This window comes from Blennius ocellaris (assembly GCF_963422515.1).
Source record: "Blennius ocellaris genome assembly, chromosome: 6".
NCBI classification, from domain to species: Eukaryota; Metazoa; Chordata; class Actinopteri; order Blenniiformes; family Blenniidae; genus Blennius; species Blennius ocellaris.
Window position 1 is genome coordinate 12,498,802 of NC_137655.1, and position 17,012 is coordinate 12,515,813.

Genomic DNA, 17,012 nt, shown 5'->3' on the forward strand with positions numbered 1-17,012 from the left:
CATTTAATTTAACAGATATATCAAACTTTAAAAACGATGAGACTGTCTAGTCCACGACAGGCTGAGAGCATATATATCGTTTTTTAAGAAGAAACGGAGTTAGTAGTTCGAGTTTAGTGGCATAAATACCAATAATTCTGAAAGACTCATTGTGGTGGTGAAGAACGGTTTACATGAGACATGACGAAGGGACTCGTGGCGAAGAAACTGCGACCTCCAGTGTTTAAAATGTAGAATTACCACCATATGCCATATAATGTCGGAAGAGTTCATCTCGTAAACCCGAGAAAACCGACCGAACTCACTGACCATGACCAAACAAAGAAACTTTTCTGTGTTAGGTTGAGTCACTTTTACCACTGCAGTGCACCGGGGCGGTTTTTGCTGCACTAAGAAATTTGAACAATCCATGTGATTATTGACCTGTTTTGGTGTTCCATTTATTTTTTGAGCAATGATTATCACAAATTCCCAACAATATCAACATTTGCAGTTTGAGGAAACGTTGCGAAAGGCTGAGTAAATTGCAGTTTGTTTCCATGTAGTGTACACTCAAGGTTTACATTACAACCTTTTTGGCCAATTGGATGAAGCCCTGCAGCCTTAAGTTGTGGTGACAACCAATAGTTTTGTGCTTAACTATTTTAACGTTATCCTACTTGGTGGCAACAGATAATAAGTCAGAAGCACAAAAAACAGGGAATTAAAAAAATTAGAAAAAGAAAAACAACAGTCAACAATATGATCCACTTCTGAAACATTGTTAGTGATAATTGCAGATACTTAGATGCATGTGTAAAATGCATATAAGTGGGAGTTCAGATGCATCTGGTTAATATTGGGAACAGCTACGCAAAACTGGATGGAAAAACTATACATGTAATAAGTCCAAATGTCAAAGCACATCAACATCAAAAGCTTATCACATATGGCATATTTAACTACTATCAAATTAATAACACATGGAAATTGAATTTAAATGGACATCCACAACAAATGGATGCAAGGTAGAGCAATTGTCAGTGCTCCTGCTTCACAGTGAGCATGCCATAGGTTCAAATAGGCCTTTCTGTGTGGAGTTTGCATGTTTGCATGTTACCATTATTGCATTGGTATGTCTAAAATCATAATGATATCAGTAATAAATCTACATTGAATTAACATCCACAAGAATTAAAGTTGCCCAACCCTATTCTCTACCATGGGACAAGTTTGAACTACTCTGACTTTGTTTATTACTTTTCTGTGCAAAAATAGGAAATGCAATAGCTATATGGTGAATTTGCATGAATGTGAACATATATTGTATCACCCAAGCTTAATATTATTGATGACTAATGTGTCGATGAGCTAATTTGTCTTTTTCTCTCTCTCTCTCTCTTGGGGTTTAAGACTGTTTAAGGCAGCAGCAGTGGAGGCGGCCATGATGCTGGTTCGTTGTCATGTGAACAACAAGGACCTTTCCACATTTGTAACTTTCCAAATTCCCAGTCCCATGAACGCAGCAGCGCAGACAGCAGCGCGTGGCACCCACGCCACAGGTGGGCGTGGCTTGCAGGAGGATAAAGCATGTTGGCTCTCGCCCACCTGGTATCTCTTACTCACTGGGACCACATTGAAGGTATCTGTGAGGGCTGCGCACTTGTTTTAAATCACCTCAAAGTTACTCTTGTCTTCTCTGCCAAAAGCTACAAAGACTTCCACAATGGTGAGTATGATTGTGCCAGCTGACTGAAGGGACTTTTTCAGGTCAAAGTCCCTTCAGTTGTTTGTGTGCGCGTAATGGGTTTTTTTTGTTTGTTTTTTGTTTTAATTTGTTTTGTGTGCGCGCGTGTGTGTGTGTGTGTGTGTGTGTGTGTGTGTGTGTGTGTGTGTGTGTGTGTGTGTGTGTGTGTGTGTGTGTGTGTGTGTGTGTGTGTGTGTGTGTGTGTGTGTGTGTGTGTGTGTGTGTGTGTGTGTGTGTGTGTGTGTGTGTGTGTGTGTGTGTGACGCACCCCCCCCCCCCCCCCCCCGACATACGATGTCCAGTATGTAAATGTGTCAGGTTTCTTGCTGTTCTCCCCCTGAGGCCTTTTCCCCTGCAGCAGAGCCCTGTCAGAAATAGATTTTGCTCTAATCTGGCTGCTGCCCTAAACCTGCACGTGGTGTTGATTAGATTCATGCTTTTAGCAGATGAGTTTAAAGATAGAAATTACGCAATATATGTACTTTTATTCATTAAAACAGCTCTGTACTTATGTTAAAATGTAAGTGTTCACTCATGTCTCCCTGTTAGCCATTGAAGGTGTACTTCCTGACTTTGGGCGTGGAGAAAAACGGACTTGTGAGGAATTTAGGTGTGTCTTGTAGTGCATCTGACAACAAGTCAGTTCAGTTTGAGACAAGTTATCCCGTAAGGCAAGTGGGGGGAAAAATTTCCCTCCTAAATTCAAACAGTCTTGACACACTGCTTGCAACTAAGTGTAGGTTCAAATAATATTCACTAGAATAAAACAATTGAATCGACACTCGTCTTCAATACGTTGCTGTGAATCCTGAAGTTATTACATTTAATTGTTTTTAGTTGTACGTTTCTTCGACAGGAACTTGAGGTGGTGAACACACTGACCCTGTGTTCTGTTTGCACTGGCTTAGATCAACACAGCTTGCAAGCCCTGTCAGTCCTGTTTATATAAAAACAAATATTATCATTGTGTTCTGAGCACTTTTAAAACTATACCCGCCCAGCTAGCAGTGTTTTATTAGTCCTTATTATCACCTTTTATAATCCTGAAACTACACTGGGTTTTTTTTTTTTTTTGTTAACCAGATGGCTGGTTCTAAATGAATGTATATGTCCAAAAGAGTTGAATGAAAATGTCTAAAAATGGTTGTATTTAAGGGACACAATCTGTATTGGTACACGGTGCATAACATTGAACATAGAATTCTGATGTCTGTGTATTCTTGGTAAGTTTCACAACATCAGTAATTGCAGTATGATGCATTATATTTCCTCACTGAGCAAGATGGAACACACAAACCTGTTGGTAAGCTTTTCAATTTTAGCTTGTGGGTTTTGAACTATAGCAGCTGATGCCTTCATATTTTTTTTCTACAGTGTAAAAAAAAACCCCAACAAAAATCCAACATCAACCTGAAGGGAAACCACAGCCAGCTCCACCCCAAAAAATGGCTCTTTCACACTTGCGCAATACCACAGAAAATATGAAAGTTCCACCTGTCTTCCAGATGGCTCAACCTTCTCTGTAATTTCTTATCAAACTGTATTGCATTCTGGGTGTTCATGTCCATATTACACCTTTTATGGTGTACAAAGAGGAAAGATTGAGGTCAATGATCTACAGAAGATTCAGGACACAGTCAATGATCTACAAGTGGTAAACGCTTTGAATATAAATCCTCTTTAAAGTAGCATGACTACATTTTCCAGAAGTCATATCTTGCGGGTCTTTACCGAACTGGTTTATGCTAGTCTAGATCAGTATTCATATATTCTGTCCAATGTACGCATACAGGCTGCTTTAATGTTTTTCTGAATGTTTATGATGATACCTGTCGCATGACAGGTACTTCAGTTTGGAATTGTACAGGATGTCGGTAAATAGAACTATCCTTCCGTTCTGAAATATGTGGCATTTACAGAATGACAAGTAGGCAGTTGGTGACTTCTGTTCTCATGCCAGTTGAACTGAAAAGCTTGACTTCAGTCTTTTGTCATGAAACAAGTTTCCACTCCTGCCATCTGTCTCTGGCAGCATTCTCTCTGTTTCCATCTTCAGTTTTATGTACTAGCAAAACTGGATTCCCAAATTGGTGTATGGCTGCTCAGACAAGCCCTTGTTTCTGTCGTACACAGACACACCCTGACGTGGTGCAACAATTCAGCAGCCCAGTCACAAAATATTTTTGACCAAAGGTTATTTCATTAGATCGGGTTGTGAAGTTCCACCTGGGTGCCGTCGCTGTTTTTTGGGGGTGCTGATGCGTCCGTGTTGACGGGAACAGACAACTTTTACAGCTCGGTGTCAGGTTAGCATGAGGAGCCCAAAATAGCTGCAGCTCTGCTGACCTGGAAACGGCAAGCACGTCAAGGGACGGTCATGTTTGGAAGATGGAGGAGTAAAGGGGGAAGAGTTGGCGCATCAAAATGCATAATTTTCTGTGAGTGAAACTTGTTATGTATGAAAAATGTTACTTATCACTCACCCAATTCCATTACACTCTTGGCCATCATCTGATATGTGAGTGAAATATAAAAATAGAAGTCTTTGCCAATTATAGACATTTCTGATCTTGTAGTCATAATGCTGTGTGCAGGTATACTTGAGGACAAAGAATATTTAATTTTCCAGGTTTAAATATTCGTGGTAACGCATACATTTGTCACGTGTTTTGTTGTCCTCACGATAAAGCAAGTCCACTTTCCACCAAACTGTCAAAGTCGAAGCCAAGTTCACCTTTTTATAAACGGATGTTGTGATGTGTTTGACCAGCTGCATTCACACAATGGAGTAAAGAAAGTGTGATGTTTTGACTACTGTAGGGTTGCTTTGGTGTTCACACTGGTGTCTTGTTGTTGTGTCTCACCTATCAAATGCTTTGTGGTTTTCTGAAGTCGACCTAATTTTCAGCTCATGATCCAACCCTTGCAGTCACATTGGATCCAGTGATTGCTGCAATTAGTTTGGCTTGTTTCAGTCTGTAATCTTCCTCTCATGAGCTCTCGGTCTCCATCTAGTGGCAAAAAAGTGAATGACACGCACAGATGTTTGTCAGGAATGTCGTCTTCTCAGGCAAAATTTTAAGCTTCTCTCCTAATTTTCTTTTTGTTCCTTGCAGCGTGAATGCATTTCCGTACACGTAGGCCAGGCTGGCGTCCAAATGGGGAACACCTGCTGGGAGCTCTACTGCCTGGAGCATAACATCCAGCCAGATGGCCACATGGGGAGCCCAAATCCGGACGCTCCCAAACAATCCCATGATGACTCCTTCACCACATTCTTTAGTGATACTGGGGCTGGGAAGTATGTCCCCAGGGCAATCTTTGTTGACCTGGAGCCTACTGTCATTGGTTAGTACTATAAAAATGCAGAATTTAATTATTCAGTGGCAATAAGAGTTGTGTTCTTCACTGTAAGAGGAGAAATGGAATGACAATTGCTAGTTGCCCACTACAATATTCCATTTTGGAATGAGGCCATCTGAGTGAGGTGTTGATAATGATATAGCCATGCATGTAATTTGCATATTAGCAGTTGAATTGTTTTACATCTGATCAAAAATGTAAAAATGTGTTTTACAGATGAAGTGCGAACAGGAACATACCGTCAGCTCTTTCATCCTGAGCAACTGATCTCGGGAAAGGAGGATGCAGCCAACAACTATGCCCGTGGACACTACACTATTGGAAAAGAGATCATTGACTCTGTTCTCGATAGGATCCGCAAATTGGTAAGGCTTTGGATAGCAAAGAAATTTCCAAGTGAATAGATTGAACCCCTCTGCCATGTTGGACTGCTGTTTCACTGGCTTCTGGTGGGGGGTAGAAAGAGTGACACAAGTCTGTGCAGCTTTTGTCTTTTGAAAGATCACTTGCCATCCGCTGATGAGATTCACACATTTTATGAAGGTGTTGAACAAGTTTTTTTGGGGGGGTTTTTCTGTAATGGAGCCGAATTATAATGTACAACTTGGTGTCCATTTGAAGAATTATTTACATTTTGGATATAAATCTTTCAGTAAAATAACCTAACCATAGAGAAAACTGGCATTACTTTAATATTTTCCCTTGTCAAACTTTGTGTGTTTGCATTTACAGGCTGACCAATGCACTGGCCTTCAGGGTTTCCTGATCTTCCACTCCTTCGGTGGAGGAACTGGTTCTGGTTTCACCTCCCTGCTGATGGAGAGACTCTCTGTTGACTTTGGTAAAAAGTCCAAGCTTGAGTTTGCCATCTACCCAGCACCTCAGGTTTCCACAGCAGTGGTGGAGCCTTACAACTCCATCCTGACCACCCATACCACCCTGGAGCACTCTGACTGTGCCTTCATGGTGGACAATGAGGCCATCTATGACATCTGCCGCAGGAACCTTGATATTGAGCGACCCTCCTATACCAATCTCAACCGTCTTATCAGCCAGATTGTCTCGTCCATTACGGCCTCCCTCCGCTTTGATGGAGCTCTGAACGTCGACCTGACAGAGTTCCAAACCAACTTGGTGCCCTACCCTCGTATCCACTTCCCTCTGGCCACCTATGCCCCGGTCATCTCTGCTGAGAGGGCCTACCATGAGCAGTTGTCTGTTGCAGAGATCACCAATGCCTGCTTTGAGCCAGCCAATCAGATGGTGAAGTGTGATCCACGTCATGGTAAATACATGGCTTGTTGTCTGCTGTATCGTGGTGATGTGGTGCCCAAAGATGTCAACACTGCCATCGCTGCCATCAAGACCAAACGTTCGATCCAGTTTGTGGACTGGTGCCCCACAGGCTTCAAGGTGGGCATCAACTACCAGCCTCCAAGTGCGGTTCCTGGAGGAGACCTGGCCAAGGTGCAGAGGGCTGTGTGCATGCTGAGCAACACCACGGCCATCGCTGAGGCCTGGGCCCGACTGGACCACAAGTTTGACCTCATGTATGCCAAGAGAGCCTTTGTCCACTGGTATGTCGGAGAGGGAATGGAGGAGGGGGAGTTCTCAGAGGCCAGAGAGGATATGGCTGCACTCGAGAAGGATTATGAGGAGGTGGGGGCTGACTCGTATGACGACGATGAGGAGGGAGAGGAATATTAAAATGTAGCTATTTATTTTTGCAGGGATATAATGTCCCTGCTTTTTACTCAGGCATGTCCCATGTGTTCTTCAGAAGTTTTTGCATTCTCATTTAATTTTGTTTATTTTTTAAGCCTGCCCTGAGTTCTTGGTTTTGTCAAAGGTTTTATGTTTCACAGATGCATCTATGTGCAAGAGTATAATTTTGAACCATGTCGAATAAATGCTTTCTGAAAATATACTGGCTTCACTTTTGCATAACTGGTTCCAAAAAAAAAATGTAAAGACAATTTTTGTTCAGTTGTTCTGCGGTAAGTTTCTCGGGTCATTTTCATTAGTGCTTTCATCAATCAAAGTGCTTTACAGCATTCAAAAATAAGAACGGAAGTAAGGCAGTGCAAGTATTTTATTTAGCTTTGAAATCATAACTCGGGAATTATGTCATGTGTTTCTAAATTAAACCAAGGTCTTAACCGCCAATAGTTCAGCCGGGACGGGATAAAAGACTCATAAGATGTTTCTGGAAGAAAGTAAAATAAATAACAAATTTAATCTGACAGATGTTTTTAATTGGTCATTTGATTTACTACGAGTGTCACTCGTCGCAACCAATGACAACTGAGAGGAGGCACATGGGCCAATCGGATTCTTTGAACGCGCCATCCGTCTATTTCGGTGAGTTTCTCCTTGACCAAAGACTGTGGAAAATGCAAATTCATCGTCAGCAAAGCGACGGAATTCAGAAAATCTGCAGTCACTATCTTCAGTTTGAATTAAACTTTATGTATCCCTACGAGCTCTAACCAATGGTTCGTCCCAAGCTATATCCCGCCTCCGTTTCCTGTGGTTGCTCGGCAACTAAAGGGACGCTGCTTTGTTTTCCGGAAGTGCGTGGCTGAGGAAAAAATATGGCGCACAGTACACTGTATATACCACTATTACTGCTCACTTCCACGCATGCTTTTGGCGCATTCTTTCTGTCTTCTTTCGCCGCTTTTGCAGCATTTCAAACCGCGAGCAGTGACAATGTGTTCGGTGCCAGCCACACGCCCACCGTACCCGTTGCCGCCGCGAGAGATCTGCGGTGAGTCCGCTGTTACGTTCCGTGTAACCCTCTAGCTATGCTAACGTTCATTGTGTATATTATAGTTTACCCCCCCTATTATTACCACTGATCGGGAAAACTTTTTGATTTACGTTTTTGTTCAGTACTCCAGTGTCACCAGTGTTGTCGATACTCACCTGGACGCCTTATAAATGTTGTCAGTCGGATGATTTTATCATGTCACTTAAATATGTTATTCAATCAAATAATCAAAACACTTGCGACGTTTGCCGTTTCCCTAGTTAATTAAAATTTTGCAAGCCAGACCAAACTCTCAAATACATAAATATACACGCAAAATCCATCCTGCTTCATTCATAGATTCAGTATACACAAACTATTGTTTTTGCTGCAGGTAAATTCATTGATCTTAATAAGTACATCCAGTATTATTGTGTCAAAATGTGTTCTTTTTTTAATTCTTAACAGCGTTGCTCTACAGTAAATACTGGTATTAAGTAGAATATCATATTAGTAAAATATTATACAAGAAAATGCCAAATAATAGTACATGTTGGTGACGATCAATCTTGCTTCTCAGCGACATGGTCCTGGTTCAAATACAGGCTGGGGTTTATCTGCGTGGAGTTTGCGTGCTCTCCCCAAGTCATCCAGTTTCTCCCTACAGTCCACAAACGTGCATGTGAGGTCATTTAGTGACTTAATTGCCCACAACCCTGAACAGGATAAAGCAGTACATAAGATGGATGGATGACTTTGTCACTAAAAAGACTATTTTACAATACAAGTTATAAAGTTTGATGACCACAGGAGCACCTTCAGTTTGGATCGTATACTTCTCTCCTGGATCACCTGTACAGAATCTATCCCTGCTCCCACAACATGGCATTTCTAACATGTCATGAAGGGAACTGGATTTTCATGACGTTTTTGAAGGTGCACTTATTAGGTGACATTATCCATGAGTTCGAACTGACCGTGTCCTTCAGATCGAAGGTGAAAAAGGGTGTGAATGAAAATAATTAGATGCAAAGTCAAATGTCTTCAAGAACTTCAATCATGTCTCACTGCCTTCATGATATAACTATACATATTATTTGTAAGAACTCCCTCCCCTGCATTTGATATGCTAAAACCATTTGTTCTCATCTGTATTTATGATTGTTTGATGAACTGTAAAGCTACCAAATGAAGTGCACAGTGCTTCATTTAATCATTCTTTGCTTCTTTTTTTTTTTTTTTAAATGTCCCCTCTTGTCATCTCAGTTACCTCTTGTATGATGTGAACCCTCCGGAGGGTTTTAATCTCCGGAGAGATGTCTATATCCGCATGGCCTCCCTGGTGAAGACGTTGAGGAAGAATGGGGATGACTGGGTTTTGGTTCTTCCTCCATGGGGTCGCCTCTACCACTGGCAGAGTCCCAACATCCATCAGATTCGCATCCCATGGGGAGAATTCTTCAGTCTCACGAGTCTGCAGGCCAACGTACCTGTCATTGAGTATGAGGAGTTCATTGCTGGTGAGTTTTTAAATTTGGTGATGCAGACGAGTGAACGTTTTCAAAAAGATGATCATTCATTGAGAGCATTTGGAAAAAAACATTTGCTACATGGTGTGTGAATAGATTGATTGCTTTTAAATATTTCAAGCAAATAAATTGTGTTAAGTTGCAATTGTTTTTATTGTGTTAAAGATGTGGATTCATCTTTACTCAGCTAATTCTGATTCTTCACTTGCATATAGAGAATGGAGGCCCATTCATAGACCAGATTCTGGTATTACAAAACTATGCTGAGGGATGGACCGATGGGAAATGGGAGGAAAAAGTTGATGAACGGCCATGCATTGAAAAGATGATGTATTCCAAAGATAAACAGGGCTACTACAGGTAAAAACAAAACAAAAGTAATACACAAGGTTTTCTACACAGCTAATGAAAGATATAACGAGTAAAATATAAGCAAAATATTTGCCCAAAGAGGTGCATTTTGTACTCATCTGTTAATATTCTGACACGCCTCTCTCTTTATCATCCATCCCACCTGTTTCCTAGGGGTTGGTTTTGGGGCTTTGAAGAAACAAGAGCTCGAAATGTAACGTGCGTATCGGCACAGGGCCACGCCTCCATCATGGCCCCTGTTCTCCAGAAAAACATCACAGTGACGTGAGTCTACAGAGCAATACAAATAACACAAAACACAAAATAAGAACTGAACGAGCTCAAGAAGTTGTTGCCAGACACAATGTAAAGAACGTATGTGTTTGGTCAAATATTTCTTTGTTGTAATGACACCTCTTGGTGATAAATGTTATACTTTTGGAAATCCTGCATATTTCCTTTTTAAACGAGGCCACGTTTGTAAAGAACATGCATTTGTGGGATGAACTTTTTTTTTACACAATATTTCAGTTCCAAATCTTGATAAATGTTCTTTTTTTGCATAACAACATGTTTTGTCAATTCATCACTATATTAGATGCTAAGCTCTAAAGTTATACCACATTCTGAGCCATTGAACATTATTTGTCTCTTCTGGATTACACATAAACTTGCCCTGTGACAGACAAGTTTGGGAATATGACTTGATGTATACATAATGTGATTTCACTAATGACACCTTTGTTCTTTAAGTGTGGTATCATTTAAAGTAAAGTGTTGACTCTCAAACAAGCCTTGTATCTTTTCATTTTGCAGCTCAGTTATGCTTGACCGAGCAGAGACACTACTTCATGACCACTACGCTGGGAAAGATTACTGGAATGTAAGTAAAGCATACTTGGTAGGAGAAATGTTGGTGTCAGGGGTTCGTTGACAGTTTGTCTGTGCATGCTTTGTGATCTGATCTATGTGTACTGTTTTTAGCGTTCCTGTGTTCAATAAGTATAATCTGTGCGTGTGACAATAAGGTTTAATATGACATTGCATTTTTGTGTGATTGATTTATGCAACATTGTGTGTGTGTCTGTGTGTCTGTGTGCGTGTGTGTGTGTGTGTGTGAGACGCGTAGACCCGCCGCAGCATGGTATTCGCAAAGCACCTCAGATTAATTGGAGATGGCTTCAGGGCAAAATACCTCAACTCTACTGATGACAGAGACAGCACCATATACAGCGAGGACTGGACTCGCATGAAGGTGGCCAAGCATATCTCACCACACATTTATTGTGGTAACTTTTGTATAAATGTATGGTTAATGCAGTATTAACCATGTACGCATTTCCATCAGTGTCTCTGTTTTTTTCGGTTCCTCCTCAGACCAAGTTGGGCTCAGCTAAAGGTGGCCCGTACTTGGGAGTCCACCTGCGCCGGAAGGATTTCATCTGGGGTCACCGAGAGGATGTGCCCAGCCTTAAAGGAGCAGTGAAAAAAATGCAACTCTTGCTGAAGAAACACAAACTGGACAAGGTGTTTGTTGCTACTGATGCTGATGAGGAAGGTAGGGATGATAGCGAATACTTAATGTGAGATAACCCCCCAATCTCCTAAATATCTGTAAATATATTTTGTCTTTGTTTCTGATTCAACTGAAATAAGAACTGAAGGAGCTCAAGAAGTTGTTGCCAGACATAATGCGTTTCGAGCCTTCCCCAGAGGACCTGGAGCTCTTTAAAGATGGCGGCGTGGCCATCATTGACCAGTGGATTTGTGCTCATGCAAGGTACTGCAATCCTCATAGTTTGTCCTGCTTCCAGGTTGTGTAACGTCCAATATACCATGAAACCCATAGATTTCATAGAATCGTATAGGAATACCTTTACTTTTTAAAAATAGTTTACAATGTGTTATTGGCACAAGAAATTAAAACTGCCAACTTCTTGTAGTGTTGAGGTGTGTATGATATAAACAAGTATATGTCATAGAAAGATTGTAACCTGCATACAGTAGTTACTGATCATAAACCTGAATATCTATCAGATTCCATTAACCACTTTAACGTAACCACTCAATTGTAAGTGAAACACCTCAGAAATATTTCAGCATGACAGTGACTTTAAAAGATACTATAAGTGCAAGGTTTTTATACATCTTACAGTTTTTCTCCATTATTTACTCACATTTTATGAAAGCGTGCCTCATACTCTCAGAACTCTATACACAATTAAAAAAACACACAATGGTCAAAATCCCTCGATTCTCCAGCAAATTGACACTTTGCATTCAAAACAATGTTATCTCTTCTCAGAATTGTATTTTGTTTTCAAATGACACACATACCATCATATGAGTAGACATAAGTAACTCGTTGGACACTGATGTGCTCAGTGTGAAACACAATGATGAATGGAAAACACTTTTCCATTCATCATAATGACTTAGGTCTTTGCTTTGTTCAGGGGTACTACAGACAGTACATACATAAGAGTGTGGTAAAACATTTTTTTTTTATATTGTTTTTATACACACAATTACACAGAAACAAATATATTTATTTTAATAAATATCACAGAGCATGGCCAATTCTGCCATGAAAAGCATCAACTGCTATATCGTCACATGCGTTTGTGGACTTTAGTCGTACACTTTCAATCTCCAGGCAGAACAAAAGTCCTCAATAGGACTGAGGAATGAACAATATGGAGGGAGATAAACAATTAAAAAGCGTGGGTTGGCACTGAACCAGTTATGAACCCAGAGCAGCACGGTGGAAACTTATGTTGTCCCAAATGACAAAGTACCTGAGTTGCTCTGGGCGTCTGTCTGATCAGGTGAATGAGTGGCAAAAACTCTGGTTCTTAATTCTAAAACTGTGTGACAGGTTTCTACCTGTGTGATGACAGTGTGTCCCTTGTGACAACAAGAGATTTTATAATAACTTCATAATAATTGTGCCAAATGCAGAGAATTGTGTGTAGTGCTTTGAAAAAAGTGCAGTTTCGAACTGAAATTTGGGTGTAAAACAGGAATTCAGCAGACTTTGCTCACGGCTGTGGTGCATGAGTTACATGTTGTGGTCATTGTGTCTCAGGAACTAGTAATTGTCAGAAAACAATTGAGAAAAATTGTAATATCAGATGGATTACGAGATTCAAACTGGGAAAGCAGTCTTGAAAAAATTGTGTGAATAACCGATCTACTCCCTGTACAGCTGACCTTTGATTCTGAATACCAGTCGATGTACCTTTCTATGAAATATTCCAACTTGAAAAGCTTGTTTGGTTGCTCTTCTTACATGAGTCATGTAACTTTCCATGATTTACTTTGCACAATTTTCACCTTTGACTCTCCTTGCTTGTTTCCAGAGTCTTTATTGGAACATCCGTGTCCACCTTCTCTTTCCGGATCCACGAGGAGAGGGAGATCCTGGGTTTTGACCCGAAAATGACTTACAACCGCTTCTGTGGAGACTCGGAGAAAGAATGTGAACAGCCCACACACTGGAAAATTGTTTATTGATGTGACGTTGGAGTTTCTTTACACACAAGTGCCAAAAGCGGTGTTTAAAGTGGCATTTATTAATGTGGAGTAGATGAGATATTTGTTTTTGTTTTTGTTTTTTTTAATTTTGATAATTTCAGTGTTGTGCAATCAGGTCTGTAGTGACCACTGGGACTGAACTCTGTGTTCAAAAATGCCAAGACTTCTCTGCCAAACGTGTTACTATTAAGTTCAATGATTTCATTTTCATATATTTTTATGTTATATGTTGAAATTGTGAAAAGTTTGATAAAGTTTCTGTTATTTATTTTCAAAGTGGTGAGAAATGTACCGTATTACGTCGGCAGGGTATGGGTGTGGGGACATAAGATCATAAGATGAACAGAGATATTGGAATTGTTTAAATAGTTTTTTTTGTTTTTGTTTGATCAGATACCCGAAGGATTGTGATTAGATTGAGAAAGTATTCTTTTTTTTCTTTTTTTGTTTTGTTTTATCAAACACGCTCTGTAAAAAAAATCTTAAAAAATTATTGTTACACTCACTTTCTCACCAAAAAGCACACAGGCTAAATAAATAAATAACATATATTTTCACCTGGAAAGCAGCTAATTCTTTCTTCTGGTAAGCCCTTGCTTTATATATCGAAACTTTAAGACTCGGAATAACTCAAGATAACAATGTTAAAGGTAAAAAAATGGAGAATACTCAAATACTTTAAATATAGTTGCAAAGAGGAAAAAAAATAAAGAACATTTTTCATGGACAGTTCCTATTCATCCATGCTTGTGAGACAAACATTTACATTTTTCTGAGTTAACGCTCCTCTGATCTTGATTTAACTCCCAGGGGAATGAATATGATTTCGAAGAGAGTGATAAAACATAATATGTCTTCTTTGTGTAATTTTCAAATCAAGGAACATTTAGTGATTTTTCAAACACTGAAGGAGGAATTCAAATAAGGGATTTCCCTATGACCTGAAAGAGCTTCCAGAAAATCCTCCAAAAAGGTTGGAGCTTATAAAGGGATTTCTAATTCGGAATCATTTCAAGAGAAGATAATTGACTTCATGAAGTTACTAAACTCTACAAACAAAACCCTGTTTTGGGCCTGTCCTAAGGTCTATAGCTTTTGGAGTAAAATCCACAACGAACTGAAAAAAAAAGATTCAGAAGCAAGATTACTTTCAATTGACATTGGTTTCAGTTTCAGTTACAGGTTATAAAAACAAGTATACACACACACACACAAAGAAATGATTAAAACTAACGGCCCCTTCTGCAGAAGACTTCTACATTAGTTTTGATTAGTTTATTTCATTCATTGTAAAAAAATAAAAATAAAAGCAAAAAACAATTCAATACAATACAGAACAAAAGTTTTCAAATTCCTGAATGAAAGGGAGTAGAAAGAAGGTGAACTTCTATTCTCTGCCCCTTTATCTCAATTAATCATTTCTATTGAAAATTAAAAGGAAATGGTAAATATCAAAAACAAAATGACTCTAAAGTCAGAGCGGCCTGCATTCCCACTCTTCCTTATATCTGTTATATTTCTAAAAAAAATATCCCACTTTAATTCTCCATTGTCATTTCTTTGTATGCGACATGACATTTATATAATGGAGCATGTCGGTTTTTCATTGAGGCTTCCAAATAGCAAATTTAACAGCATGTGAGTAAAGAGGAGAGCCTGTATTTCTCATAATTGCTAATCCTTTATTTATTTATCTTACAAACACTTATATTCGGTATTTGTACAAAAGGGACACTGTATGTTCACGTTTTTTTTTTTTAATATGTCACTTTGTTTTATATGATTTGCCATTCCTGCATGTACATATGTGTTATATTAGCCTTGTAAATTTAATGCATTTTGTTTACATTGGAAAGAGAGATCACTCACAAAATTGTCAAATGTTGATTATTCTAATGTTTCTATTTACACGGGGTGAGGGGGACTGTTGTTTGATTTAAATGAGTTCAATTTAAAAAGCACAATGGTGAGCTCAAGGACCTCAATACCAGTATTTCTCAGGAGGATTTCATTCTGCTTACTGGAAACTTTGACACACTTCTATCACATGGTATTGTCAAGCTTGAGAACCTGTATGACCACCTCTGTAATGGAGTTGTTGTTTTTTTTTTAAAATGGATGCTCAACAATGTAATAGTGTCACATGCCACCTCCATCCTTAACTCTCATCATACAAAGATCACAAACCCTGCTATGTCAGGAATGTACTTGTGCTTTTTTGTGATGCCATTTCCCAGTTGCTTCTTAAAGACAGATTTCCTAATGAAGCTGGAAAAGTACAAAATGATGCGACAAGCCACACAATGCTGCATACCATTTTCCTGATATCTTGATGTTTTCAACACAGTTTTGGATGAAAGGTGAACATTTTAAAAGTTGCAACGCATAAGTGTTGAATTGCATGTTGTGAATGTTTGTTTCGTAATGATGAGATGTAAAGTGTCTGGGGAGTTTGACTTCGTTTTTCTTTTCTCCTTTTCCCTGTGGAGGAGTCACACTGCCGCCACCACATGATCGCAGCATGACTTTTCCTTGTGGAGACCCACATCTCCACAGCAACACCTCCAAGCTGGTGCACCTGTGGGTGTGGGCTGGAGCTTTGTTTGCTCTTATCAATTGTGAATCTGTATGCTTAGTACATTGAAATTTGTTTTTCTGTGTTTGTTCTTGATCTGAACTATGGTTCCCAGTGACCTATTCTATCGTAAAATGATCACATGACAAGTCCCAGTCAAAAACAATGAATCAGTTGTCCTCTGGGACAAAAAAGTCCACACCTCTGTCTTGTACAGTAGTATAATAGAATCAGAGCAATTGGGAAGTGGCCATATTTGGTAACTTCGTCATTTCTTTTAAGCAAACAGTAGAGTATATGACAACCACAGAGTATATATTAATTCTAAGTTATAAATATGTATATACCTGGAGCTTGAACAGGATTTTTAGACTTTGTTAAAATGATGGCAATGCATGAAACACTGCTGCTGTCAGAGTAACATACAGTTTTGCCTCTTTGTTTTTTGGATTAATCAAGGTATATAACCTTCAAAAAAGAGTCTTTAAAAAAATGTAGTTGCACCCTGCATATAAAACGTCAACTCAACATGTCAATTTTAAACATACAAATAATGTGTTATATACATTCTAATCAGAGTATGTTTCAAATTCTTATTTAAACTGCTTATTAGTTTATGGGGCAGTAATGAGTCTAACTTGACCTTTATTTGGCCACACAAGCAAAGTGATAGACTAATAATCTATAGCCTAAGTAAAGGATCTATTATTTCTTTTTCTTTTCTTTTTTTTTTTAAGATTACTCTTCACAATTATCCTGTTAGCTTTCATGGACCCTTCAGTGGTCACTTCTGGCCTGATGTTTGAATTTTTGTATTATATAATACATCACTTGAAATTATTATTTTTTTAAATCTAAATTTTGAAAATAATAATTGGCTTCAAATCATGAAATGTTCGTGCATGAGGTGTTTAGCACTTTTGAACATATCTGACACATAAAACATGAATTGTTGCTCTTTTTACTTTTTCATTTTACAGGAGAATTTAGGTATGAATGAAACACCTTTACTTGTCACTTGACAGTTATTCATAGCTGTTGGAAAGTATTGAAAATATCAACTGACCAAAATTTACAATTTATGGACCAGAAATTCCCTAAATTCTGCACATATCTTATAAAACTTCTGTAAAAGAGTGTACCACTCTTTTACAGAATATCATTTTAAAAATATAACTT

The 17,012-nt window shown here is 39.0% G+C and overlaps 2 protein-coding genes across 2 annotated transcripts; both read left to right on the forward strand.

Annotated features, from left to right (window-relative positions):
- Nucleotides 1-1,580: 1,580 nt before the first annotated feature.
- Nucleotides 1,581-7,014, forward strand: LOC308131518 (tubulin alpha chain-like). Its single transcript, XM_080498261.1, has 4 exons — nucleotides 1,581-1,708; nucleotides 4,843-5,074; nucleotides 5,306-5,454; nucleotides 5,822-7,014. The coding sequence occupies exons 1-4, from the start codon at nucleotides 1,706-1,708 to the stop codon at nucleotides 6,794-6,796; spliced, it is 1,359 nt and encodes a 452-aa protein (XP_080354387.1). The 5' UTR covers nucleotides 1,581-1,705; the 3' UTR covers nucleotides 6,797-7,014.
- Nucleotides 7,015-7,730: 716 nt separating this feature from the next.
- On the forward strand, nucleotides 7,731-15,653 carry pofut2 (protein O-fucosyltransferase 2). Its single transcript, XM_080497944.1, has 9 exons — nucleotides 7,731-7,859; nucleotides 9,108-9,361; nucleotides 9,586-9,730; nucleotides 9,896-10,006; nucleotides 10,538-10,604; nucleotides 10,851-10,976; nucleotides 11,099-11,279; nucleotides 11,378-11,501; nucleotides 13,084-15,653. Exons 2-9 carry the CDS (start codon nucleotides 9,172-9,174, stop codon nucleotides 13,235-13,237), a joined length of 1,098 nt encoding a protein of 365 aa, XP_080354070.1. The 5' UTR covers nucleotides 7,731-7,859; nucleotides 9,108-9,171; the 3' UTR covers nucleotides 13,238-15,653.
- The last annotated feature ends 1,359 nt before the right edge of the window (nucleotides 15,654-17,012 follow it).